At 38.8% G+C, this 27,179-nt stretch overlaps 1 protein-coding gene across 2 annotated transcripts in view; it reads left to right on the top strand.

The window, feature by feature from the left end:
- Positions 1-27,179, top strand: part of DSE (dermatan sulfate epimerase) — a 67,357-nt gene that overhangs the window by 17,405 nt on the left and 22,773 nt on the right. Inside the window, exon 2 of one of the 2 annotated variants that reach the window (XM_024756697.1) lies at positions 12,157-12,625. In XM_024756697.1, the coding sequence (XP_024612465.1) occupies positions 12,210-12,625 (416 nt within the window). In that variant the 5' untranslated portion in view covers positions 12,157-12,209. Of the gene's footprint in view, positions 1-12,156; positions 12,626-27,179 lie in introns of those variants that run through there. The other variant, XM_024756698.1, reaches the window with a different exon arrangement.

Here is a 27,179-nt window from a genome sequence, read left to right as displayed (position 1 = left end):
GAGAGAGAGAGAGAGAGAGAGAGAGAGAGAGAGAGAGAAAGGACGGGGGGATCTCTCCCTTCCTCTGGCTTTTTGTTCTATTCAGACCCTCAATGGATTGAATGAGGCTCACCCATATCAGAGCAATCTGCTTTACTCAGGCTACTGCTTTTAACACTAACCTCTTCAGGAAACCTTTTCACAGACACAACCAGAAATAATGTTTAACCAAATATCTGGGCACTCTTCGGCCAGTCAAGTTGACACATAAAATTAACCATCACAACTGGTAAGAAAAGAAGTCAACATATCTCAGAATCAAAGGGGGAGATTTGGTTACAGAATTAAAGGCACTTATATTCACAAATTCAAAGAATTACATTACCAACTGAAAACTAATGTATAATATCATTTATGGGAAGTAGAAAATATATTTCAATCAAGCATAAGATATGTAAAATTTTAAGTTCAGAAGTAATTTTTTCATCTTTAAATTTTACCAAGACTGTTGTTTCTATGTTTAGGATATTTTTCTGACTGTGTAAACACATATATATCAGTATGGTGTATCAGTAAGCTTTATCTCTGTATATAAAATTTGGTTGGTGAAGAAATAGTATTAAATGTGGAAACTTCTCCTCAGATGTGTTCAGTTACCTGGAATGTGTAGCCTGAAAGTTACAAATGTGCAGTTGTGCAGGAAGAAGGACCGACTTCTTGGCATCAAATACTTTATATCTGTCAAAGTATTTGATATTTTTAAGCCCTTGAAGAATCTGCAAGGTTCTGAGTACCCGGTGCGTTGTACCTATTTTAAAAATAACTTTCTGTGAGTGATAGTTCGTGAGCACTTCCTCGTAGTGTCATGGCACACTTCCTCTTATGTGGACTGACTTTGGTGTTCTCGTTGACAAGGTGATGACAACCGCTAGCATTTATTGAACTCTTTCTAAATCCCAGGCACCCTTTTTTTTTTTTTTTTTTTTTAATATTTATTTATTTATTTGGTTGCACTGGGTCTTAGTTGCGGCACGCATGTGGGATCTAGTTCCCCGGCCAGGGATCAAACCCAGGCCCCCTGCGTTGGGAGCATGGAGTCTTAACCACTGTGCCACCAGGGAAGTCCCCCAGGCACCCTTTTAATGCTTGAAGCTAATTTAAGATCACAGAAACCCTGTGAGGCAGGTATTATTTTATCCGTTTTACAGAGGAGGAAACAGGAACATAGCTAAGAATGTGGTGGTGCTGGGTTTCAAACTCTGGAAGTCTGGCTCCAGCTTGTGCCCTCAATTGCTAATCAGGTTCAGAGGTGAATGATGAGAACCAGCATTTGGGGGAACACTTACCAGAAAGCGTTAAGTACTTTATAGGTGTTATGTCATTTAATCCCCCAAGCAGTCTGTGAGACGAATACCATTTCTATCTTCATTTTAAGTAAGGGAGTAGGTTCAGAGAGTTAGCTTGTCCAAAGTCATACAGTTGTGAAAAAAGCCACTCTGACCCCCAAGCCAGCACTCCTAACTACCTCACTGGTCTGCCCTCATGAATCTATGGCAGGAAGAAAAATTTTACTTTAGTTTTCATGGGCATTTCGTGGTTTAGTTTAACTGTTATAGAAACTGTATAAGGTTATATTTAGCTCTTGGCTTCATTATCTTTATTCATCTTTTCATGCTTTATATTTTTAGTCAGTAATGCCAGAAAAGAGTGTTTTCATGGTTAAAGTGATTGCTGAGAAAGCCAGAGCTGATTTTTCAGACTCTTCTAGAAAAATCTTTGATTACTCACTATTTAGAAAAGTTTTGGAAAAAGAAAATTAAAAGATTGCTAACTGTCTTTTGGGGCCAGGTACAATAAGTTAAATAAATTGCTTTGGACTAAGGAAGAATTTTCGTTTTGTATCCTCATGGATACAAAATGTTCCTGGATTTAATGGCTTCTCAATACATAGCTGAGTTAATTAATATTTGTAAGAAACTCTTACCCCCAATATCGATAGGGAACTGATATTCCAATTCTGGAAAACAATGCAGTGGAAAACTTAATATGCATAAGTTACTGCTTTTTAAAAGATTCAGAATACCAAAAAAGAAATACACTCATTAAATTAGCCTGAAAATAATATAAGAGTAAAAAATTCAGAAAATAAGATATTATCGTCCGATGTCATCATTAAGAAAATTGATTAAAATTGTAACAAAAGGTACCATTCAGAAGATATGCAATTGTTAGACTGCTAGATAAACTAGAATTTACTCATAGCTTGTCTTATAAAGTATAACCATTTCATTTTGTCTTTGAGCCTTTTTGCAGGCAAAATTCAGTACTCCACTAGTCTCATCAGTGACTTTGTAGACCTTCCCCCCACCTCTACCCTGGTCTCTCTGCCTCCATGAAAATGATACAGATTTTACTTCCTCTCTGCTTTCTGTAGGGCAACCACTCTCTCAAAAGCTGGATCTTAATGGTTTTTAGTTTTGTAGGAATGAGCACCAGGCAAAACTCTCCTCCTAATTATGTCTTCAGTTTGATAGCCACCAAGTTATTCATTCAAGTATTGATAGTGTCTGGTGTGTGGGAGATGGAGCCTTCAGACTTGATACCAGAAAATATCTCTGACCATTTAAAACATAATTTAGATGAATTATTCTCATATAAAGAAGTTATACTGTTATCATTGTTGGTGTAGGAAAAAAGTGAGCTTCAGATTATATTAAGGGAAAATGTGGTATCTTCACAACTTTCCTGGGGACAATGTAGAAATGTTCTTTGACTACACAGAGCTGCACTTAACTTACAAACTTAACCTAAAGTTCTCCAGTGTTGAGTGTAAAGGTGGTGAACATCAATTATTATACACAGTGTGGTTTTGCTGTGTGGGTTCAGGGTTATAATTACTCCCTCAGTAGTGTGTATAAATTCTTTGGGCTTCCATATGTTATAATTTCATATTGTGGACTTTTGTTTGGAAATGACTTTTTTGGGGGAGATGTATTTTGTTTCACCCTTAAGCAATAAGGAAACAATAAGCCTTCAGTAAAAAGAACTTTCATTTTGATTAAGAACCCTTGGTTTTTAAAATTTTCTTTTTTGGCAGAGTCCATAGGCTTTACACGTCAGGGAGTATAATTGTAGGGAATGATTGCATAGTACCAAAACCATATGTTTTCTTAACATTTGACATATTTAAGAATAATGTTAGATTTATTTCACTACAAAAATTTACCAAGGACATATAAGGCTTTATTTTGATATTGAGGAAAAATAACTAAAATTATCCTAATGATACCTTTAATAAAATTGAAATAGAAAAGTGAGGAGAACTTTAAACACATGTATATTCCGTTACTTAAAATATATGGAAACAGGGAAGTAGTATGTGTGAGACCATGACAAGATGTTTCTCAAATACTTGGAATTAGATTTCTTTGAGAGTTAAGTCCTAAAATAGATCAGAGAAGGAAATAAGTAGTTCTGCTGGGATGTACTAGTGCTCTTAGGCCATTGCTTTGCCTAAACCCTGATTGGAGGCCTATAGAGGGAGGGAACTTGGGTTTTACTGGAAGCATGATGAGGGAGGAGTTGTAGTTGCTAACTCCTGCAGGGTCTGCGCATTTTCCAGGGCAGAGGGTACGGTGTCAGGGGTGTTCAGTTGTCTGGTCTGCTGGGCTGTTTCAGCCCTTCATGGATAAGGGCACATCCAGATCTAGTGTGGAAGGGTTAGCTGTCCTAGTCATATTATTCACTACTGGGCCTATCCATTGGGTTGGGCAAACCATAACAGCTGATGTTGGGCTGGGCTTGGTGGAGGTGGTGGCAGGAGCTGTGGGGGGCATACATTTTGCTCTTCTTTCCTAAATATTCACTACAATTCAATTTTTTTTTTTTTATTTTGTGGTACACGGGCCTCTCACTGTTGTGGCCTCTCTCATTGCGGAGCACAGGCTCCGGACGCGCAGGCTCAGCGGCCATGGCTCACGGGCCCAGCCACTCCGCGGCATGTGGGATCTTCCCAGACCGGTGCACGAACCCGTGTCCCCTGCATCAGCAGACGGACTCTCAACCGCTGCGCCACCAGGGAAGCCCCTAGACATTGATTTTTAATGATGTCCCAGGGGCATTTGTGACATGTTGACAACACAGACTCCTTTCAAGGGCAGCTATGGTGGTGATCTCTACTCGTTGAGTTGCTCCAGGCCCAGGGCCCTTCCCACTGCCTTTGTTCTGATTCCTTGTACACCAGGCAATTGTCTAATAATTTTACTTCCTTTGTATTTTTCTGATGAAGCCAGAAAATATTTCCTAATCTGCTTGATAGTTGTATTTCTCATAAATGAGTGCACTGACATTCTGGTTTTATATATGTGGAGGGAGGAGGGTTTTAGTTTCATTAACATCAGATAGCATCTCCTAGGGTGATCAGCTGAGATGCTGATGACATAGACTGACCCAAGACCAGAGCCTGGACTGAGTTTAAATCATCATCTCTGGCAATAGCAGCAGATGTCCTCCAAGTCCTCATGTACTCCTTCCATAATATCAACTTGTTCCTAGGAAACAGCTCCCCGGCCAGAGATTGTTTTTCCCAGCACTTACTGTATCACTGGGCCTTTCTTTCCAAAGAATACAGTAAGCAGCCGTCACCTTTTGTACACCAAGAATAAATAACTGGCCTTGGGAGGCAATCAGATTCAGATAATAGTTTATTTAATGTTTATGCTTTTCTTTGGGGGTAAAACCGCCAACAAATTCTTGAAAAATTTCAAGGGTCATTTGCTTTCCTGTCTAGTGAGTGTGGGGCTTACTGTGAACGATGCCCTAAAGGGTCAGGAGCCTTGTGTTCTAGTTTCAGCTAAGTCTCTAACACGTGGCGTGACCTTGCCCTAGTCAGTGGATATCTTTAGTTCTTATTCTTTTACTATAATATTTAGTTTCTTTCAAATAAAATATTTTACGGGTAGGTGAGTATCGTCTTGCATGTCTGAAACTTCTTCCCTTTTATTCAAAATGACAAATATTTATGAAGCCTTTCATGTCAGGTTCTATGCTAAGTGCATCACATAATATTTATTTTGCCTCAGGAAGTTGGGGCCATTTTATGGATGAGAGAACGGGGGTTCCGAGAGCAGGACTCAGCTGATCAAAACTAGTAGATAGCAGAGCTGGGACTTATACTCATGCCTGCCCAACTCCATGCCCATAATGTTAACCATAATGCTGTGCTCCTTAGACTTGGCACATATTATAAGGGGTTTTTTAATCCATCTTAATTTGGGACATGGTTTACTTTCTATAGGGTGATTTCTTCTATCCTTATACTTTGTATATTTCTAAAGCCAGAGGAATTGAAAGAACTTTTGTACTACTGTATGTTTCATTTATAAATCGCCTAGACTGTTTGCAAACCCATTTCATTTTTGAAACTCGATGTACTCGTATAGCTTTCAGTTCTTGATCCTTCTCAGCATACTCTTTCTGTGCTTTCTTTGTGTAAGGGTGACAAAAATGGAACCTTTAATGTTGTTGAATGTTAACAATTTGGCTAAAGGAAAGAACCTTGGTTTAGGGTTTGGGAGATTGAGGTTGTTTTTCTGCCTCTGAAGTTTACGCTAAGATGTTGTTAGATTAACTCTTAATACTGCTTTACCACATTGAGTTATTGTAAAGGGAAAGATCAAACACGTGAAGAGCGTTTCACACAAGATTTCTCTGTGTGTCAGCAATCATAATAGCTGCAGTGGCTTGTTGGAACCAGAATTAAAGCAAAACAACTTTAGGCTTATTGTTGCTTTGTGAGGACCTACTTAAGATAATTGGAATTCGGTCAGTTTGTTAAGTCCTTTTTGCATTATTTGGCTTGGCCTTAGCATAATGCCAGTTGAGCTGTTGCAGATATATGTAGGGCATGCAAGCAGAGAAATGATTAAATTGCTATCTGAATTATCTCAACTATACTGTATTCATTGATTAGGTCAAAATTTAGGAATGTTTTGCTCTCTAAGCTGTGTAGAGTGAGAACAAAAAATAAGAAGGAAAACTGGATTAGAAAAACTAGTGGAGAAGAGAAGAGGAAGACTGTTAGGGGAAATGAGGCCTTAATAGGGTCATTCAGAACCATCCTGAGAATTGAATTATGGGTAAACTGTGTACTCTTAGGCAGCTGCTGAGGGGAGCTCACGATTTTGCCATATTGAGAGTTCCGTGCTCTTGAACTGGGCCAAGGGCAGCTTAAAGTTTTAAGGGAGGTGGTAGCACTCTGCCATGTTTGCAGCACAATGAACTAGGGAGAGAATGGCTTGAGAGATCATCTGCAGACATCTGAAAGTACAGACTTAATTTGTGCAAGGTGTGTGTGTGTGTGTGTGTGTGTGTTGTGGTAGGGGGAGCCAGAGAGTCAGGGTTGGTCATTTTGGTAAACTCATTAGCCTTTAATGGCCGTTGTTTCACTCACCATTTTCAGCATCTTCCAAACTTTAGTCATTCAGGCACCACCTTCAACGGTTTTTGCTTTATCCATTTACTTTTCTTTTTAAATTATTTTTAAACTTAAATGTATTTTAAACAGGAAATTTATCTGTTGAAATCTCAGGTTTGATGTGATAGTTATAGTTTTTTCTAATGTACATTGAAATAAGTACATAAAATTAGCATAAAACCTGTCCACCTATTTTTTTTTATTGGAGTATATTTGCTTTACAATGTTGTGCTAGTTTCTGCTGTACAACAAAATGAATCAGCTATATGTATACATATATCCCCTCCCTCTTGAGCTGCCTTCCCATCCCCCTCAATCCCCCCTGACTCTCCCCCCAATCCCCCCCGACTCCCCCCACCACCCTCCCACCCCTCTAGGTCATCACAGAGCACCAAGCTGAGCTCCCTGTGCTATACAGCAGCTTCCCACTACACATAGTTGTGTATATATGTCAATGCTACTCTCTCAGTTCATCCCACCCTACCCTTCCCCCTGTGTCCACAAGTCCATTCTCTACGTCTGTGTCTTTTTTCCTGCCCTGCAAATAGGTTTATCAGTACCATTTTTCTAGATTCCATATATATGCGTTAATATACAGTATTTGTTTTTCTCTTTCTGACTTACTTCACTCTGTGTGACAGGCTCTAGGTTTATCCACATCACTACAAATGACCCAATTTCATTCCTTTTTATGGCTGAGTAATATTCCATTGTATATATGTAGTATATCTTATTTATCCATTCATCTGTCGATGGACACTTAGGTTGCTTCCATGTCCTGGCTATTGTAAATAGTGTTGCAGTGAACATTGTGGTACATGACTCCTTTTGAATTATGGTTTTCTCAGGGTATATGCCCAGTAGTGAGATTGCTGGGTCATATGGCAGTTCTGTTTTTAGTTTTTTAAGGATCCTCCATACTGTTCTCCATAGCGGCTGTATCACTTCACATTCCCACCAAGAGTGCAAGAGGGTTCCCTTTTCTCCACACCCTCTCCAGCATTTATTGTTTGTAGATTTTTTTGATGATGGCCATTCTGACTGGTGTGAGGTGATACCTCATTGTGATTTTGATTTGCATTTCTCTAATGATTAGCGATGTTGAGCATCTTTTCATGTGTTTGTTGGCCATCTATGTGTCTTCTTTGGAGAGATGTCTATTTAGGTCTTCTGCCCATTTTTGGATTGGGTTGTTTGTTTTTTTGATATTGAGCTGCATGAGCTGCTTGTATATTTTGGAGATTATTCCTCTGTCAGTTGCTTTGTCCACCTAATTTTAGCTCTTCTCTTTACAGAGAGGATATACAGAATGCCAAAGGTAGAAGGTTAAAGGGGAAATCCAAACCCAAAGCCTGGTTATAGGGGCTTTTCGATGAAATTTCCTAGAAAGATTTAAGATGGTAGATGGGAAATAGGTCTCCCTTTCGGTTATCAGGCTAAAGCAAGTTTGTGTTAGACTTTAGTTAAGTTTAATTTGTTTACCTCTTTCATTTTTTTTTGAAAACCTAGTGAATAATACACAAATCAATAAATGTGATAAACCATATTAACAAATTGAAGGAGAAAAGCCATATGATCATCTCAACAGATGCAGAAAAAATAAACTACAATGAGGTGTCACCTCACACCGGTCAGAATGGTCATCATCCAAAAATCTATAAACAGTAAATGCTGGAGAGGGTGTGGAGAAAAGGGGACTCTCTTGCACTATTGGTAGGAATGTAAATTGATACAGCCACTATGGAGAACAGTATGGAGGTTCCTTAAAAAACTAAATATAAAACTACCCTGTGACCCGGCAATCCCATTACTGGGCATATACCCTGAGAAAACCATAATTCAAAAGGAGTCATGTACCACAGTGTTCATTGCAGCTCATTAGGGGCAGGACAGGAATAAAGATGCAGACATAGAGAATGGACTTGAGGACACAGGGAGGGGGAAGGATAAGCTGGGACGCAGTGAGAGAGTGGCATGGACTTATATGTACTACCAAATATGAAATAAATAGCTAGTGGGAAGCAGCCGCATAGCACAGGGAGGTCAGCTAGGTGCTTGTGACCACCTAGAGGGGTGGGATAGGGAGGGTGGGAGGGAGATGCAAGAGGGAGGAGATATGGGGATATATGTACATGTATATCTGATTCACTTTGTTATAAAGCTGAAACTAACACACTGTTGTAAAGCAATTATATTCCAATAAAGATGTTAAAAAAGAAAAACAAACAAAACCTAGTGAATATGTTTTAGGCTACAGAAGTTTCTAAGCCTCGTGAGTGTTTTTCTCTGTTCGTTTCCTGGCAGAAACTTTTTCTCAAAAATTCTAAACTTGCTTTGGCTTCAAATAAGGAGGAATAAGGTTTCTCCTTGCTCATTTCAATAATGAGATCCACTCTATCAGCTCCTAGGCCCACAAGTTCAGCCAGCGTCTGTGAGCTGCCTTTTATATGCCAGGCACACACTGCTAATCCCTGTGATGCAAAGAGGGAGCTGTGATCCCCTCTTCTGTGAGGTATGACATAAACAGCTGAAACAGTCCGATGTGGTACAGGTACCCGCCAAATACAGGAGATGTTAACTCTTCAGGTAGCTCAGCAAAGGCATTAATAACTTACAGAGAGTAGAGGCTGGGCTTGTTGTGTGTATGCTATGAGGAAGGCTGCACAATTTGTGCCACCGCGAGTGCCACGGTCTTCTCTTCTCATTCTTCGTGGATGATTGTTCAGCAGAATTTCTGTGGGTACTGCACTGGCCCACATGTATTCCAACAAGAATGTTTTAAATGTGCGGTAACTCAGGCCTTGCTGCCCTGACACCCTCACGTGAATGAAGCAATAACTAGGGAACCTTTGGTAACAGTTGGCATATTGAGGTGGCATTGTTCCCAAAACAACATCTTAATGAGGTCTGTGCTTCAGGAACAGCGCTTCTTGTTTAAATACCCTCAGGCATGTCCTATGTAACCGGAAGCAATGTGGCAGAAGTGGCTGTGATCATAGCTTGAGTCAGTCCTGGATTGGGAGGGTCACTGTGGAGCAGCTGTCTCTGTCTCAGTGACTCCAGCCCTGGATAGGAGGGTGATATGCATAAGGCAGGAGAAAGAATAAAACAAATCAGCTTTAGCCCCTTTTAGGGAATGTGTGTGCAGAATCTGAGATGGAGTTTCTAGTTTCCACATAGCTTCCAACCCATCCATCCATAACCCATGCCACCCCCTTACCCACCTAGAATTTGAGCTACACGTTTAAAAAACAGTAGTTGACGCAAAACATTTTCATCACCCCAAAAGGAAACCTACACGCATTTTAAGCAGTCATTCCCTATTTCCCTCTCTTCCAAACCCCTGGCAACCAGTAATGTATAATATTTTCTGTGTCTATGGATTTGCCACTGCTGGACATTTCGTAGAAATGGAACCATACAACATGTGGCCTTTCGTGTCTTCTTTCACTTAGTTGCATCCATGATGTAGCATGTATCAGTAATCCATTCACTTTTATGTCTGAATTCCCTGATCCTGTTTTCTTCATACTGTTTGAATACAAACTTTAAAATATGTTGAGAGTGAAGCTCTGTTTTAATGGTACATCTGTTAGGCCAGTTCATTTAAAGAAGGTGAAAATGGAGATATTGTTGTGAAATGATAATCGTTAAGAAGCCTCAGACAATTTGATAATGAAAAGTTTGGGCAATGTTGCAAAAAATTATTTGCTTTATGTTAAAAGCCTTTTAAACAAGGAAAACAAATAAGCAAACAAACAAACAAAAACCCAGTAGTTGAGAGAAGATCTTCAGTTCTATTCTATGCACGTAGAGGTCAGTTAAAGGAGAAACTTCCAAGCCATCCTCAGTCTGGCTGCCTACAACCCACCCCCACCCCCACCCCCGCAACAGTGCTAATTGCATTGATGGCTGCATCCAGTTGTAGACCTTTGGGGATTTAATATATGCAGGCTTTAAAAAAAAATTAGCACACTTGTTCTCTGAAAAGAGCAAAAAATACACCTCGGGGTGGGGGCAGTGGGGACTGAGCATTACTTCAGACTCAGCCATGTCTCTGTGTTGCCAGAGACCACACCCCTCCTCAGACATAACCACAGAAGACTCTGGGCCAGCTCTCTGGCCTTGAAGGAGGCAGCCAGTTGCCTTGAAGATTTGGGTGCTAGACACAATATGGGTGGAGTCCAAGAGTTATTTCTATTTTATGTATTTTATTTAACATGGCTATATTAGTTGTTTTTATTCATTACAGGTTCTACTCTTGAAGTAAATCTAAACTGCTTCACAAAATCACTGCCACTGAGTTTTATATATATAGTCTAAAGCGCGTTCAGAAATACAAAGAATACTAGAGTTTATGGCAGCATCTACAAGTGATGCCATGTTGCCTTTCTCTTGGAGATAGACCAAGTTGAGAATATGGATTGTTCTCCAATGTGTGTTAAATCCTTAGTTTTCTTTCTTCTGAATGTGATGAGGCAGACTTTCCTTGGAAAAATAGTTTGTGTTCAGCTGGAGAGGTTGATTTTTCTCCACCAGTTTCTCCGTTGAATAATTGAAAACTACTGTTCATTATTTACATAAAACTGTCTTTTTCTGGTCTGCTTTCTATAACCTTTCCCCTCTGAGGAATTTTAAGAATTCCCTGACTTTCCTCTGGGGGATTTTATGCCTGCTTTATCCCAGATGTGGGACATAGACCAGGCTGAGGATTTTCTTTCTTTCTTTTTTTTTTTTTTTAATGTTCCTACTTTGAAAGACGTTCTTGCTAACCTGTGAGCAAAGCTGCCACTGAAAGAAAAGGATTTTCAAGAAAGTTAAGCAGTTAAGAAAATATGTGAGCTTGGTTTAAATGTCTGACTTACTGAATGACACCAAAATCCCAAATACAAAATGAAAAAGTAGACAGTAGTTTCAAATAATAAGGGGAAAATGCACACGTGTTCTTTCAGCCTTTTAATTCTGGAATTTTATTTCCTGAATGAAGGCATGTCAGTCTCTAGTCCCTGCAGCCCCCTGTCTGATCATGCCCTGCACTCCTGCCGATATCAGCCCAGGGAACACATGGGCTTAGCAGATGTTTACCCTGCTTTTGTTGTCGCAGTCCCCACCTTCTGCTGACACAAAGAGAATATTTAGCCTTACTCATAATATTTTGTCTGCTCACATTCATATAGATGTATTGATCCTAATCCCTGGTTCAGAATGGAGAATGCTGAGAGGAGGGGAGAACTTAGAGTGAAGGTGGCTGTATTAAGACAGGATTTTCTTTTTTTTTTTCCCTAACGTCCATCCTGATTCCCAGACGATATTTCACCACAAGCTTTTGGTTACTGTGGTTTTCATATTAATGTCCAAAAATACCATAAAATCAAAACGTTTTTTGTGTGATAAAACGTGAGAAGAATGCCAACAAGTTTTTCTTCTCTACTCGAGCAGATATTATACTGTTTTCCCAAGTCCAAAGTTTCTGTTTTCCACAATGAATATGTCTGTTGTATCATGTGTAATTAATTAATGAGTTAATTAAATGATTAGGTTTTAGTTTCTTCCTAGCTCAAATTTTTGCTGTATTTTTGAAAAGTCTAAAAATTCATAAGCTTAATTTTCATAGTAAGCAAGGTCGCTACCTACCACGTATTTCCTGCTTCACCATGGTCCCCTGGTTGACATATCCTCCTCTTCTCTTTTCCGTCCTGTAGGATCTTTCGAAGATGGTTTGGCTGCCTTGGAGATTTGGAGATCTGAGGCCACGATGAGGACTCACACACGGGGGGCTCCCAGTGTGTTTTTCATATATTTGTTTTGCTTTGTGTCAGCCTACGTCACCGACGAGAACCCAGAAGTCATGATTCCCTTTACAAATGCCAACTACGACAGCCATCCAATGCTGTACTTCTCCAGGGCGGAGGTGGCCAAGCTCCAGCTCAGAGCTGCCAGCTCCCACGAGCACATTGCCGCCCGGCTCACCGAGGCCGTGCACATCATGCTGTCCAGCCCCTTGGAGTACCTCCCTCCCTGGGATCCCAAGGAGTACAGCGCCCGCTGGAATGAAATTTACGGCAACAACTTGGGAGCCTTGGCCATGTTCTGCGTGCTGTATCCTGAGAACATTGAAGCCCGAGATATGGCCAAAGACTACATGGAGAGGATGGCAGCTCAGCCTAGTTGGTAGATTTTTGTCTTTTTCTTCTTACTGTATTAAACTCTGCAATTTAAAAAAATGAATTCATAGTCAAATGAAATCTCAGAGGCCAGATTTTCACATACTTGTGTGTGTGCGTGAGTGAAGGGGATAGGATACTTGTTATTTGTGTTGTTAGTGGCTTATGAATGGTCCCTAGTTTCAAAAGACCTAGTGACTTCCATGTTTAAAGTTAGAAGAAAAATATTTAGGTAGAACCTAACCAAAGAAAAAATAATTTGCTGCATTGAGTAAATAGTATCATCTTGATTGTTGAGATTTCTTTCCCCCTTGTTTAACAGCCTTGTATTACCATCATCAGGCCTTAGGTTCTGATTGACCCCCAAGTGGTTAAAACCTTTTGCCAGCAAGAGATTTCCGCCAATTAAAATTTCTTTGCATTTTAGGACAATTAGGAGCTAAAAGTAAATGTGATAGGATTAACTGACAATTTATAAATAAGATCTTATCCAGTAACCAGCAAATTGCCCAAACCTGTAGGAAAACCAATGTTGTGGTATAATTATGTGAGGAATTCTAATTATGTAATAATTTACTTTCAGGAGTTCAAGATTTGAGAACAAACTTCCTGTCTCTCCTTGATTAGCTTAAATTTATTTTATTTGTGTATAATTAATATGTCTACCTGCTTCCAAAAGGTATGGGATGAATTAATTAAACTAGGGATTCCGCGGGTATTCTTATTTAAACTGTGTTTTAATACACATGGTCCAATTACACTACAAAAAATTACAAACTGTATGAAATATCCTTTTAAAATTACGTAGGCTGATACTTGTCATAGGGTTGGAGAGAGCTCATTTTTAAATGCTTAGAAAAATCAGCGATGCATTTAATGTTGTGAAGAGTTACATCTCAGATATCATAAGGGTGAATAATGGTAGCTTGCAAGCTTCCTGAATTCTGCCAGTATGGTAAGTAAATTTAATACTTCCTAAATTTCTGCCAGTATGGTAAAGAATATTGTTTGTTTATAGAATTTGAAGGAGTTTCTGGAATTTCTAAATGAAAAAGATTATGGAAGAGTTGACATTAAATCCATATCAGAGCTTATTTTTTTAAGGCTTGTTATGAGGTATGTATAATCGTTTTGAAGCTTACAATATTTTAGGTTGAAAAGAACCTTTTTATTTGATTTGTTTCAAAGCTGAGCCGTGTATGCCTTAGTTTCTGTTCTTGACTAACCTCATTCTACTCCTGGCACCAAGAAAGAAAATAAAGATGGATGGAAATTGGATATTTGACTTATAAGTTTCCATTATCAAGTGTTAACAATTACTCACTTGACATTGTACAGTTAGTTAAAAAGTGGCAACCATATTTACTTTAGGGGAAAAAAACCTTTGTTGTCTATAAGGGTACTTTTAAAGTCCTTTTTGTTTTAAATAGGTAAGTGAAATTTGACAGATTAAGATGTGGATGAAAATGTTCCAGAGAGCCGTCTGTTTCACTTCATGAAAGAGTAGCTAACTGTGAAGTACCACTTTTTAATGGAGATTTTTTTTTTAGTACAAATAAAATCGCATTAAGAGAATTCACAAGACCACTGCAATTGTATTATGATGATATAAAACATTCAGGCATATAAATACCAACTTAAATGAATGCTGTTATTAGAGAGGACTAGACTCCTATGATAAAAGGAGGAAAATAAATAAAAATGAACATTTTCATAGTTTCTACAAGTTCAGAATTACTGGTTGTGGAGCTGTGTAGGAATTTATTAGAGGACTAGTACTTTGTTCATGGCAGTATTGATAAAAATAGGTATACCTCTATGCCGTTAGCCAGTAACCCAAAGCCAGTCTGTGATTTAATAGAGCTGAACAGTTGACTTCTTTCCCTAGACCTCTTAGATGAAGGTCAGAAATTGAGAATTTACCTTTACATCTGGTTTCTAGTTCCAGAAGTGATCCTAGCATAAAAAGTCGAGCTACTGGAACATTTTTGTCTTGGCAAGTACTGTTACTAGGTTGTACTTTTAAATGATTTTATGGAAATTTTAACTTTTTAAGAGCAACCACACCCAACCCCTAGACCCTTAAATTTTTATTAAACTGTAGTTGAATATAATCAATCACTTTTTGACAACTTAAAACACTGCTAAATGTTTTGGTAGTTCAACTGTTCCTATTTAAATCAACTAAATCATATGTTGCCACTGTACCCAGAGAAATGTATTGTGGTCGTTGTCATTGTCTTAGGACATAGTTCACCTATATTTGGTTTCAGAGGAAAATAAAAGACTGACTCTTATTTATAAAGATGCAGACCTACTAGACCTACTAGAGAATGGACTTGAGGACACGGGGAGGGGGAAGTGTAAGCTGGGACAAAGTGAGAGAGTGGCATGGACATATATACACTACCAAACGTAAAATAGGTAGCTAGTGGGAAGCAGCCACATAGCACAGAGAGATCAGCTCGGTGCTTTGTGACCACCTAGAGGGGTGGGATAGGGAGCGTGGGAGGGAGGGAGACGCAAGAGGGAAGAGATATGGGGACATATGTATATGTATAACTGATTCACTTTGTTATAAGGCAGAAACTAACACACAATTGTAAAGCAATTATACTTTAATAAAGATGTTTAAAAAAAATACTATGTATAAAATAAATAATCAGCAGGGATATATTGTACAGTGCAGTGAAATATAGCCATTATTTTGTAATTAAAAAAAGAGATCAATAATTAATATTGATTTATCAATTAATTTGATTAATTAATTAATTTTAAAAGCTTCCTACAATGGCTTCATCAAACTTAATACATTTGCCATATTCCATGAGGATCCTTTCTACTCCTTTGAAAACCAGTGACTAAATTGTGTCCACTCACTTATTCAATTAACAAACATTTATTGAGCATCTGTTGTATGTCATGTACCATGCTAGGTGCTGGGGATTCAGTGATGAAAAAAATAGCCCAGTAAGTTTAAAATTTGCACCTAGGGTAAGGGCTGCAAACATTGGGTATTTGAAACCTAAGCTAGGACTATATTCTCTGCTCAGAATTAAGTGTAAGCATCACTTAATAGTAGGGGTTCATTAGTTTTTTGTTTTTCAATTAAGCAGAATTCAAGACTATCTGGATTTTTAAATTAATTTATCTTTAAATTTAAAACTTTTTTTTAATAATTTTTATTGGAGTATCTTATTAGTTTTTATTCATGACTTAAAGATTTGAGGATTAAATGAGATAATGTAAAGTACTTAGCACAGTTCCTATCAAATAGTAAGCCTTCAATAAATACGAGTAATGATAATTATTGTTACTGATATTTGCTTAGTACTTAGATCCTGTTTAGTTTATAATTTGGTGTATGTAGGCTGTAAGGAAATAGTATTTGTTTGGGATTTATTTGGAGATTTGACTTATCTTTGTCCAAATTGCTCTCAAAACTAGAACATCTGTTTAACTCATAACATATTCCTTTTGGCTTTATTCCATTAAAACTTTCAGCAGTGCTCCCCTGGGCCCTTTTTTTGGCATATAAGAATCTGATGGTAACACCAATCATGATGGCTTAGGGGAAAGTAACAGTGATGTGTCTTTTGTCTGGTATTCAAAAGAAGTACATCTGAGATGTACATGCATACAGATTTATTCATGTGATTCATTTCATTTGAGTATTTTTGGGTTTTGTGGGGGGTTTTTTCTTTTACTTTTTATTGGAGTGTAGTTATTTACAATGTTGTGTTAGTTTCAGGTGTACAGCAAAGTGAATCAGTTGTACATATACCATTTGAGTAGTTTGTAAATAAAGAGCTAAAAGGTCACACCTGTAGATTCACTTATATAAGAGTCTAGGGCCATTGGAAAAATTAAATAGAAAATATTATCTAATGATATACTGATCTTTTGTGTTCATCTGATATAATGTACTACAAAGTAGAAAGGGAATCTCATAGATTGATAATGATGATGGTGGTGATTGAAAAATAACAACATGCAAAACTTTCTTCTTTTGACATTATAATTCTGTGTGTCAGCGAGTACCCAGATGATTGGGTACCACAGAAAGATGAGACATGTCTACATACTGTATCTGCTTTTGCGGAGATGCCCATATTCTCTCTCAGAAGCTCTCTCCTTTGTTCTTCTGCCTTCTGTTAATGTCATGCATTCTTCATAACATCCTTCATAACAGTAAAAGTAACAGAGTAATTTAATTGTTCTTAACTTAGTTCTAAAAATCAAATTTAAAAAGATATTATTTTAACCTATATATAAAATGGCAAATTATTTTCAGCATCACCAATAATGTCTCTGACCTTTGATTTAAGTCCCCTATACATCTCATCTTCCAGATGAAAGCTAGGATTTGGGTTATAGTTGGCTCTGTATTATATAAAAGTGTGATTAGAACTTAATCAGACAACTTCTTTAAGAAAGCTTAATGAGCTGAGGTCATAAATCTAGAGCTGGTAACAACAGAAAATGCATTTTATTACACTTAAAGTCAATTCATTTTTTAAATACAATATCACCTAGTCACCAGAGCAAGTTCTGTGTATGTCAGTTGGCACATTGGGGATATTCTCATTTATAAATAGTTGCTTTCTGCATTCAGTCCTTACATAATTAAAAAGAGAACATTATTGGATTCCAAATAACTAAAAATTCTCCATCAGCTTTTTTCCCCCAGAACCTTAAACTTTAAGGTGGGAAAATAAATAAAAACGGTTCTTAGTCAAGATTTAAGAGATTTCCAAAAAGTCAAATTTTTGGAGTTTTTGGAGTCAGCAGACATTGCTCTACTTTCCTAAAATTTTCATACGTGTGTATATTTTTATTTACTTATTTTTACTTTTTTCTACTATACCTTTTTCCCCAAAGATTAAGGAAACAAAAAACAATATTCAAATAGGAAATATCTGAAAAAGAAAGGAGGAAAGAAAAAGATAAGGGACATCAGCTGGACTAGCAATGAGACAGTTACTGAAATGCATCTTATGTCCCATGGGTGAGTGGGCCACATGTGGGCCCTGAATTTTTTTAACAGCAAAGAAAGTAGGCTCAATTAGTTTTGAAGTATAGAGTGTCCGTGGGATTAAAAGTAGATCAGCTTTTCTACAGAACTACGACTCTTGACCCAAGGACCAGAAAGCAATTTCTCCTGGAGTTTTCATGAGGGACCTGCACGATAGTTTCATGAACATCCTTCCAGTGCATGTGTGATGAATTGCAGAGTGCTGGCATTTTATGTTAGACTAGACTGAGGGCAGGACCGGGTCTATTTTGCTCATGCATGTATCCCTCAGCACTTAACACAGTGTCAGGTAGATTTCTGCCCAATGAATGAATGCTCTAGCATCCCTGGAGATGCTCCAAAGTGAAATTCACTAAAACCAGGGTGGAGGTAGAAGAGATGGACATACGGTTTAGCCCCAGGCCACTTTTTTTCCTAGTCTAGCTTTGTCCTTCAGCAGAATTTGAATATGCAGAAAAAATGAAATGACCATGTATCTATCAGGCAGCCTCTTTATACACTGTGTATCTCAGCGGAGCTCATGACTGATGGGTTCTGTGAGCTTGGGTATTATACTGCCTAGCCTGTTCTTACAGTGATCTTCTATATAGCTAAAAACAAACATAAAAAACTCACTCAGATGATTACTGGAGAACACTACACGCCTGAATCACTTAAGAAAGATAAAGGTAAGTTGACCATATCTCACTTACTATGCAGAGATGAATGGCAAACATTCAACATTGAACAGTGATTGTAACAGAAAAGATTTGTTGTTCAACCTCTGTTGACAGCACATAGTTATCCAACGTGCATTTCTGAGCAGTGGGCTTTTCAAGGCTTTTGTCTAAACATTGTAAAGCCTGGGGAAGGGGCCTAGGATAGCAGTCCTTGGAGGCAGAGGTGCACTTGCATCTTGACTCTGCTATTATATTAGGCTTCAGCAGGTTTTTTTTTAAACCTCGGTAAACCTCATTTTCTTTATCTTTAAAATGTGGATGATTCTTCCCATGCAAATATGTTGTTCCAAGGATTAAATGAGATAATGCATGTAAAGCTCTTAGCATTATGTTCCTGACACATAGTTTTACTAAAAAGTGTATTTTTATTACACAGAAATATATATGACCATGTAGCAGTATTCTTAAGTTTCTTGACACACAGGACTCCATTTTACCTACTCTCACTCTGGAGTTGTGTTTTTGAGAAGTACTCATTTTGCATCATTCTTTTCCCTTTCTTTATAGTATTTTTGCTTACTTATCATCAGAAAATAAATCACAGAGGAAAGAAATTACTTCACTCTTGCGTTGGTGCCAGTCAGCAACAGGAATTCAGAACTGGTGAGGGAAACAAAGTTGAACTTTTGGACAGAGAAGTAATTATAATTTTATTCGCAGCAGACCTTGTATTAATTCCCTTGCCTGTGGATTGCAAACTTCTGGAGATTGACATGTGAGGGCCCATTTGCAAAGTAAAATATTAAAAAAATAATAAAGTAAGGGGAAAAAAGGAGAAAGAAAAGCCCCTGGCAGATCGAAATGAACCAATCAGTTTCATTCCTGTACATTCCAAACTGAAGAGTCCACCCATCTTTCTCAGCGTGGCGTGCTGGGCTCCAAATACAGTTCCCTACAGCTGTTTCACAGGCTTCTTATTTCTTTAAATTGCATGTTAAGGCTGGGAATCAAAGTAGGGGAGGATGTAGCTGGGCCCCAACATGTGGAGCCGCAGCACCGGGAGCAAATAGATCAGGTTTTCCTCTCCCGACCTTACAGTGGTGAAGACCTGGTGGCATAGCCCGGAGTGCACCCGGAATCCATTGGATTCAAGGAAGCAAATCCAGTGGCCCCGTGAAACAAATGCAGGCTCTCAGAAAACCCAGCCCCCAATTCCCCTGGCTTTTTCTCCTTCATGCTTTCTCTTCCTCCTGCCCTTCCCCCTCCTCTTTCTGCCTCTTTTTCTCTCTGTTCCTTCCATTCTGTGATCTGAAGAGTTACTGCTTTTACCCTGCTGCAGATCCTTGGAAACAGAAGGCTAAAACTGATGACAATGAGGCTTTTTATGATGTTCAGATTCTTTAATATTTACAGAAACACATGTGTTAGGAACCTGGCTGTTGGGAATTTCCTTCTTTTACGCCATTTAATAAGCAGGTTGTTGCCAGCATCGTTGCAGATGAAGACACTGGGCAAGGATTGGTGTCAGGAGACAGCAGGTGAGGAGTTGCTCAGGGAGAGGCCAGGTCAGGTGTGTGGGTTAGCTGAGCATCTCAGTGCAGATTTTCATACACACCAAGCAAACTCCTCTCCATCTATTTCAAATTGAGTGAGGATAAAATGGTTTTAATAACGCTTCTTTCTAACAACAAATGTGAGACTATTTATAACACCTCTAGACATACACAGCTGGAAAGAAATGCAACGTTAGTTTTCTTGTGGGATCTGTTTGTTGTTTGAGTCTAACATGCAGTACTGGTGCAACCCTCAGCTGTCTCCACGATGAGCAACACTCTCTCCTATCCTGCTCCTCTAGTGTCATTTGTTGCCTTTTTAATAAAACATGCAACGTGGGCTTGCAGAGTTGTCTGAGGGAACTCTGCTTAAGGCCAGAAGCATCCTCATCCCCCTTCTGATGGGATTCTAAACCTGAGCCCCTCACCCCATGTATACCACAAAGATATGAATGTAGTAAGTTCCACACCGACTTTACAGTCTGGCTCTTACATATTACTCAGCCATAAAAAGGAACGAAATTGAGTCATTTGTTGAGACGTGGTTGGATCTAGAGACTGTCATACAGACTGAAGTAAGTCAGAAAGAGAAAAATAAATATCGTATATTAACGCATATATGTGGAACCTAGAAAAATGGTACAGATGAACCGGTTTGCAGGGCAGAAGTTGAGACACAGATGTAGAGAACAAACATATGGACACCAACGGGGGAAAGCCGCTGGGGGTGGGGGTGGGCGTGTGATGAATTGGGCGATTGGGATTGACATGTATGCACTGATGTGTATAAAATGGATGACTAATAAGAACCTGCTGTATAAAAAAATAACTAAAAATTCAAAAATTCAAAAAAAAAACAACTTGCTAAGCATGTTGTTTAAATTTTGTGCCTTCCTTGCCCTGTATCTTGAGGGAAGATGTTAGTTAGCAAGTGCTGCATATATATCTGTATTCTATTCCAATAATGCTTTATAATTGTTTTTTAAAAGTGGCCTTTGTCTGTTAAGTGAGATACGTGTTTAGTTCTAATACCACTAAAGATGTAGGGCCTTGCTGACATTAAGTTCTTACTAATGCTATATAGAGAGATATATATAACTACTGGAGAATAGTAGTGACATGAATATGTCCGTGGAGTCTCTTGTAAAGCTGCGTAGTTCTCTTTACCTTAGTTATCTTCAGAATGGCATTTTACTTCTTCATTTCCTTCTGCTGTATCCATCAAGAGAATATGTTTTAGCCACGTTTAACACAGTCTGTCTCCTCCATCCTTCCTTTTTCTTTCCAGTGTCAACATGCTGGCTTAGGACAGCAGGAGGAACCATAGTCAGGGGCCAGATGATTGTGTTTCCCACATAAGCCTGTGTTTAGAAGCTTTGTGTGTGGATGGCTTGGAGGAGAGGAATCAGGAGGAGGGGAACTAGGTGGAAGCTTATATAAGTCTAGGGGGGAAATGAAAACCACAGTTAAGTCAGTGAGAGTGGGGAAAAGAAGGAATGCATCTGAGACATTTAGGGCAGGACTTCCCTGGCGGTCCAGTGGTTAAGATTCCATGCTTCCACTGCAGGGGCCACGGGTTCAATCCCTGGTCAGGGAACTAAGATCCTGCATGGCGCACGGTGCGGCCAAAAGATTGAAAAAAAAAAAAAGAGAGATGTAGGACAGAGAATCTACAAAGAGATTGATTGGATATGGGACACTTTCTCAAAGTATGGTTCTTTCATCAGAATCATATAGGTATTTTTAAAAACACAGATTCCTGGGCCTGGCCCAGACTCAGTGAATCACGATTATTTGGAGTAGGCCAAAGAACAAGTCCCCCATGTGATCTGAGGCACGCTAAAAATTAAATAGTAAAGAGCAAGGTGTTATGAAGCGTGGGACTTGGTTTTTGTCTAGGCATTGTGCTAGGTATTGGGATATAAAAATTTGAGGGCAACTTAATACATCTTGCCTAGAGTTGTTGACCTATGGAAAATATGAACTAATAGACTATATTAATGCAGATGATAAAGGCTGTGATTGAGAAAGTATAGTGTGTAATGGGAAGACAGAGAGGTACTTCGGGATGCCCAACATTGGAGCACTGGGAAGGCTTTCCTCCTGGGGCCTGAGGGACAAATAGGAATCCGCCAAGTGAAGGGGAAAGAGAGCATGTTTGATTGTTCCGAGCAGAAATAACTGACGTTCAGAGGCCGTGACAGAAGGAAGCAAAATGCTTTTGAGGAACTGAAAATTTAATGTAGGGAGGAGACAGGCAAGCATTGAAGCTTTGAGTAGAGAGCCAGATGCTGCAAGACCTTGTCCACCATGTGAAGGAGTTTGGACTTTTTCTTACAAGCACCATGAGGCCATTGAAGGGTTTTAACAGGGCAGCAACAAGGGCAGATTTGTGTGTGTGTGTGTGTGTGTGTGTGTATGTTTAACTTTTTCATTCTAAAATAAAAGTAGCGCACCATACGAACAAACGTGTGGCTTAGTAAAGTATTTTAAAGCAAACGCCCTGCTAACCACAGCACAGCTCCAGAAATAGAACGCTGCCAGCCACCCTGGGAAGCCCCTCGTAAGGCTCGTCCCAATCACAGCTCCCTCTGTCCCTACAAAGACTACCCTGACTTCTAGGGTCATCGGTCACGTCCTTGTGTTTCTTTATAGTTCATTCAAGTGTGCATCCCTAGGCACAAGTTTAGTTTTGCTCATTTGTTAAATGTTTTTTAAGTCTTTTTTATCTGCAGTTTCCCCTCCATCCCTTTATTTTTGTTACAATTTATCTGTGGAAGAATCTGGGCCCTTTGACCTGCTCAGCTTCCCACAGTCTGGATGTTGTTGATTGCAGGCTCAAGATGCAGCTCAGTGAGTTCCTCCACCCTTGGCATTTCCTACGAACTGACAGCCGGGTGCTGAGGCTCGCTCCAGCTCGGTTTTGATCACTTTGACACAAGCATAGGTGGTGGCTGTTCTCTCATCAGGAGACGCAAAGTGGCTGCTGGTTTCTCCATGGGACAGATTTGTGTTTTAGGAAGAATCTCTGGTCATATGTGGAGAGTAGATTGCAGAGGTCAAACCAGGAAGACCATTTAGGCCTTTTGTGTTTATCCAGATGACAGCCTGGAATAGGGGCTCTGAGAATGCAAAGAAATGTTGGGTTCCAGAAAGTTTTAAGGATTAGCAAATCCTTGGGTTGGCCAAAAAGTTTGTTCGGGTTTTTCCATAAGATCTTACAGAAAACACCCAAATGAACTTTTTGGCTGACCCAATATAAGACTTGACAATGATATTTGAGGACAAGAAAGACTAAGAACTTTCTTTTATGGGATGCTGAGAGGCATGGGACCTTTCAATGAGATCTCAACACTTGGAACTCTTGGAGAGTACTAATAAAGGGTTTGGTTTGGGATCGACTGAGTTTGAAGGGCCTGTGGACCCAAGAGGAGATGTTGAGTTCATGTCCCTCCAGCATTATTTTTAGCTACCTCCTGTTTGCTAGAAGTGTACTGTGACTTTAAAAAATGTCATCACCAGGAAAAAAAAAATTTATCCAATATAAAATATGCTTTCAAGTACAACAAACATAGTTTCTGTGGGTGATAGGAAAATGTAGAAGGAAAGTTCAAAGAAGGTCAGACTTAATTAAAGTAAGCTTATCATAACAAATAAATGAATAACAACAAGAAGAATGAGATGAAAAGGTAAAGTGCTAGAAGAGCCACTTGGGTGTCCTCAAATCACTTTCTGGATGTGAAGCCAAAATGAAACATCATGTCGGCATCACTCCAGGAAGAAAGTATCAGCTTGAGAGAATCGTGCTATTTCTTCTTAAGTTGGAAAAAAAAAAAAAAAAGATTCTTGATGAGGTGTGGATGGATGGCAATTTGGGTTTGTAACAATTTAATGTGCAATTTTTAGTTCATTTCCGTGATTCAATTACAGGGAATACACTATTCCAAGAAAAGAAAGTCTAAGGAAAGGGAGAGTTAAGAATAAATCCACACATATTGCTAAAATTTTGTATTAACTTTAATATCTTTCTGCCCTAAACTATGGGCCATAATTTTGAAAAACCATATGGAGCTTACTATTTTACCTTCTTTGGAGAACCTGTTGACATGGGAAAGATTTTACACTATTACTAAAGCCAGTTTGAGTCTTTTACTCTTTGCTTTTCTATCATAGCCTGTCACTTGGTTAAAGAAGATGTGACTACATTCAACCTTTGGGGTGGGGTCAGCTTTTATTTTCCATATGACAGATAACTCTAGATCTAAAACTCGGGGAAGTATCTAATGCCCATGGCATGTTGAAGATGGCTCACAAGTTTGGCTCATAATTTAATCTAAATTTACTTTATCCATTAATTCTATTTTATGGCAAATAGCACATCCTCCAGATTTTTTATGATTCACAAACTCCTAAACTGACTTTTTTCCACTTTGTTGCCAAATTAGGAAATACTCTTTAAAACTGTGTCCCCAGGACATGAAATAAAATAAACATTATTGGTACAAGGTGCTGTTCATAGGTATTATTTCACTACCTCTCTTGAAAATAAATGGCTTCAAAGCCAAACAAACGTTTTGGGGGATGAGAAATGTTTTCTTGTTCTTTTTCTATACAGTGACAAATTACTTTTCGTTCTTGAACTGACTGTGTGGACCCATTTGGTGTTTCACATCTGCCTCTGTCATACACTGTCTACTGGCCTCTTTGAACATTCTGAACTTCTCTGGTGGTCTGGGATCCTTCCTTATGAACTCATGACAGATTTTCCCTCATGGTTGGCTCCAGATCCTCTGCTGTAAGGTGTTTGGGGCAACCCAGTCTCAACCTAGCTCCACACACTGAAGCAGGCCCTGGGCCTGGGTCCTCTCTGCCTACAGGATGCATCTGATGGGCTGCTTGTTTGGTGGCACATTTACCCTCTAAGACAGTGGCTTTCAAACCTTTTATGACTGTGACCCACAGTAAGAAATAAAGTTTACATCCCAATATACACATAACTTTAACTCTACATATGTAAATATAAGTAGAAGTTGTGTGAATCAGCCCTTGCATTTAAGTCATGCTTTGCACTCTGCTATTTCCTATTCCATGCCATTAAATTCCACTAAAAATATGCTGGTCACAACCCCTTATATTCATTCCACAATCTATTAATAGCTTGTTATTTATAATTTGAAAACTCTGCCTAACATTGTGATAAACCCATGATTCCTTTTCAGAGAATCCCTTCTCAGTATCCCTCTTCTTGAATATTTCCAGTGAGGGGACTGCTTCACTCTTTGAGGTGGCTTCCTTATTCCATAATTCTAGTGTTCAGAGTACTTGTTCCTAAAATATATTAGGAAGCGTCGTTTTTTCATTAGGAAACAGTGTGTGTCTGTGATTAATGGTTACATTTCAGGTTTCCAGGGCTGAGTGGAATAAATTCTGCAGCCCATTATTTCCAGTTGGCACCCAGAATAAAATCAAGAACAGTTCATTCACTGTTTTAAAAAGGCAACTTCAGCAAAACCTTGAAATAGCATTTTGTAAAAGAGAGAAATTCTGATAAAGCATTAAAAAGTGGGAATCTTAGGTAAATATTAACCTTACTGAGGAAACCATAAGAGAAAGTAAAATACTGTTTCATGTATCCTAGCACCTTAAGGTCGGCCTTATTTTAGTTTTTGTATCTTCCTAACATCAGGGTGGCAAGATTTAGCAATTTGATTACCGTTTTTGCCATTGTTAAAGTATCCCTCGCTTTTTAAACTTACTGTCACAGGTTCTTTGCCCTTTTGCATGTGGTGGTGTCAAAATCTTAGAGGATTTCTTTAAAATAAATGGGAGTCACCATGTGTTCAGGCAGCAGCAGGAAGATGGTGCATACAAGATGGCAGCGATGACAAGTCAGATTCTTGAAGGTCGGTGTATTATTCCTAGGGCAGCTGTAACAAAGTAACACAGACTAAGTGGCTTAAAATAAACAGACGTTGATTCTCTCACAGTTCTGGAGGCTAGAAATCTGCAACCAAGGTGTCAGCAGGGTCTTGGTTCCTTCTGGAGGCTCCAAGGAAAAACTGTCTCATGCTTCAGGTGGTTGTAGGCAACCCTTGGCATTCCTTGACTTGTAGATGCATCACTCATCTACCTCGCACACGTACCATCCACCACCAACACATACAAACTGTGTGTCCCTCCAGCCTTCCAATATAGATATGTTGTGATTTTAATTGAATGAATATTGTGTTTGCATATTTTAACGAGGCAAAAGCCATTGACAGCTGAACCGTGTCATATACTATGATTACTTTCAGTTTGTGTGCAACTTTTTGTTTTCTCTAGGATTAATAACAGCCTTTTTGCTTTATTTGCTTAGTTTCCTATACACTTATCACTAATTACCAACCAGACTCTCACTCAGTTATGTAAGTCTTAATCCATTCAAACAAGATGTTCTTAATAAGACATTCTTAACAATTCATCTTCTTGAAGAGGAACCTGCCAAAGCCTTTGACTGGTTATAATCTAGATCTACGGTTGGCTGTTGACTAACTCTTCTTTTCTCTCATGGGGTGGGTCCCCTCTGGAACATGAATCTCATGTTGTCTTCTTTTTGGTATATATCTTAATTTGGGTGGAGAAATTCTTCACTAGTTTCCAGAGGAAGTATTGATGAGCAGGAAATTTTGAAAACTTGGATGTCTTCTTACATTGTGTATCTATTAAAAATTATTGTATAGTTATTTTTTAATACTGTCTTCTTTTAACCTTTATACTAGAGTTATAAGTGATTTACCCACCACCATTACAATATTAGAGTATTCTGCGTTTAAGTGTATATTTACCTTTACTGGTGAGTTTTATACTTTCATATGTTCTCACGTTACTAATCGGCATCCTTTCATTTCAGTTTGAAGAACTCCCTTTAACATTTCTTCTAAGGCCAGTTAGTGGTGATAAACTTCTTCAGCATATGTTATGTTTATCTGGAAAACTCTTTAACTCTCCTTCAATTCTGAGGGATAGTTTTACTTGGTAGATTATTCTTGATTGGCAGCTTTCTTCTTTCAACACTTTGAGTATATCATCCCACTTCCTTCTGGTCCCCAAGGTTTCTTCTGAAAAATCTGCTGATAGTATTATGGGAGTTCCCTTGTACATAATAAGTTGCTTTTATCTTTTTTAAAAATTTTTATTTATTTATAAATTTATTTATTTATGGCTGTGTTGGGTCTTCATTGCTGTGAGCGGGCTTTCTCTAGTTGCAGTGAGCGGGGGCTACTCTTCGTTGCGGTGCGTGGGCTTCTCATTGCAGTGGCTTCTCTTGTTGCG

Source organism: Neophocaena asiaeorientalis, unplaced genomic scaffold (genome assembly GCF_003031525.2).
Source record: "Neophocaena asiaeorientalis asiaeorientalis breed wild unplaced genomic scaffold, Neophocaena_asiaeorientalis_V1.1 scaffold125, whole genome shotgun sequence".
Classification (NCBI taxonomy): Eukaryota; Metazoa; Chordata; class Mammalia; order Artiodactyla; family Phocoenidae; genus Neophocaena; species Neophocaena asiaeorientalis.
This window is presented reverse-complemented; position numbering and strand designations above follow the sequence as displayed.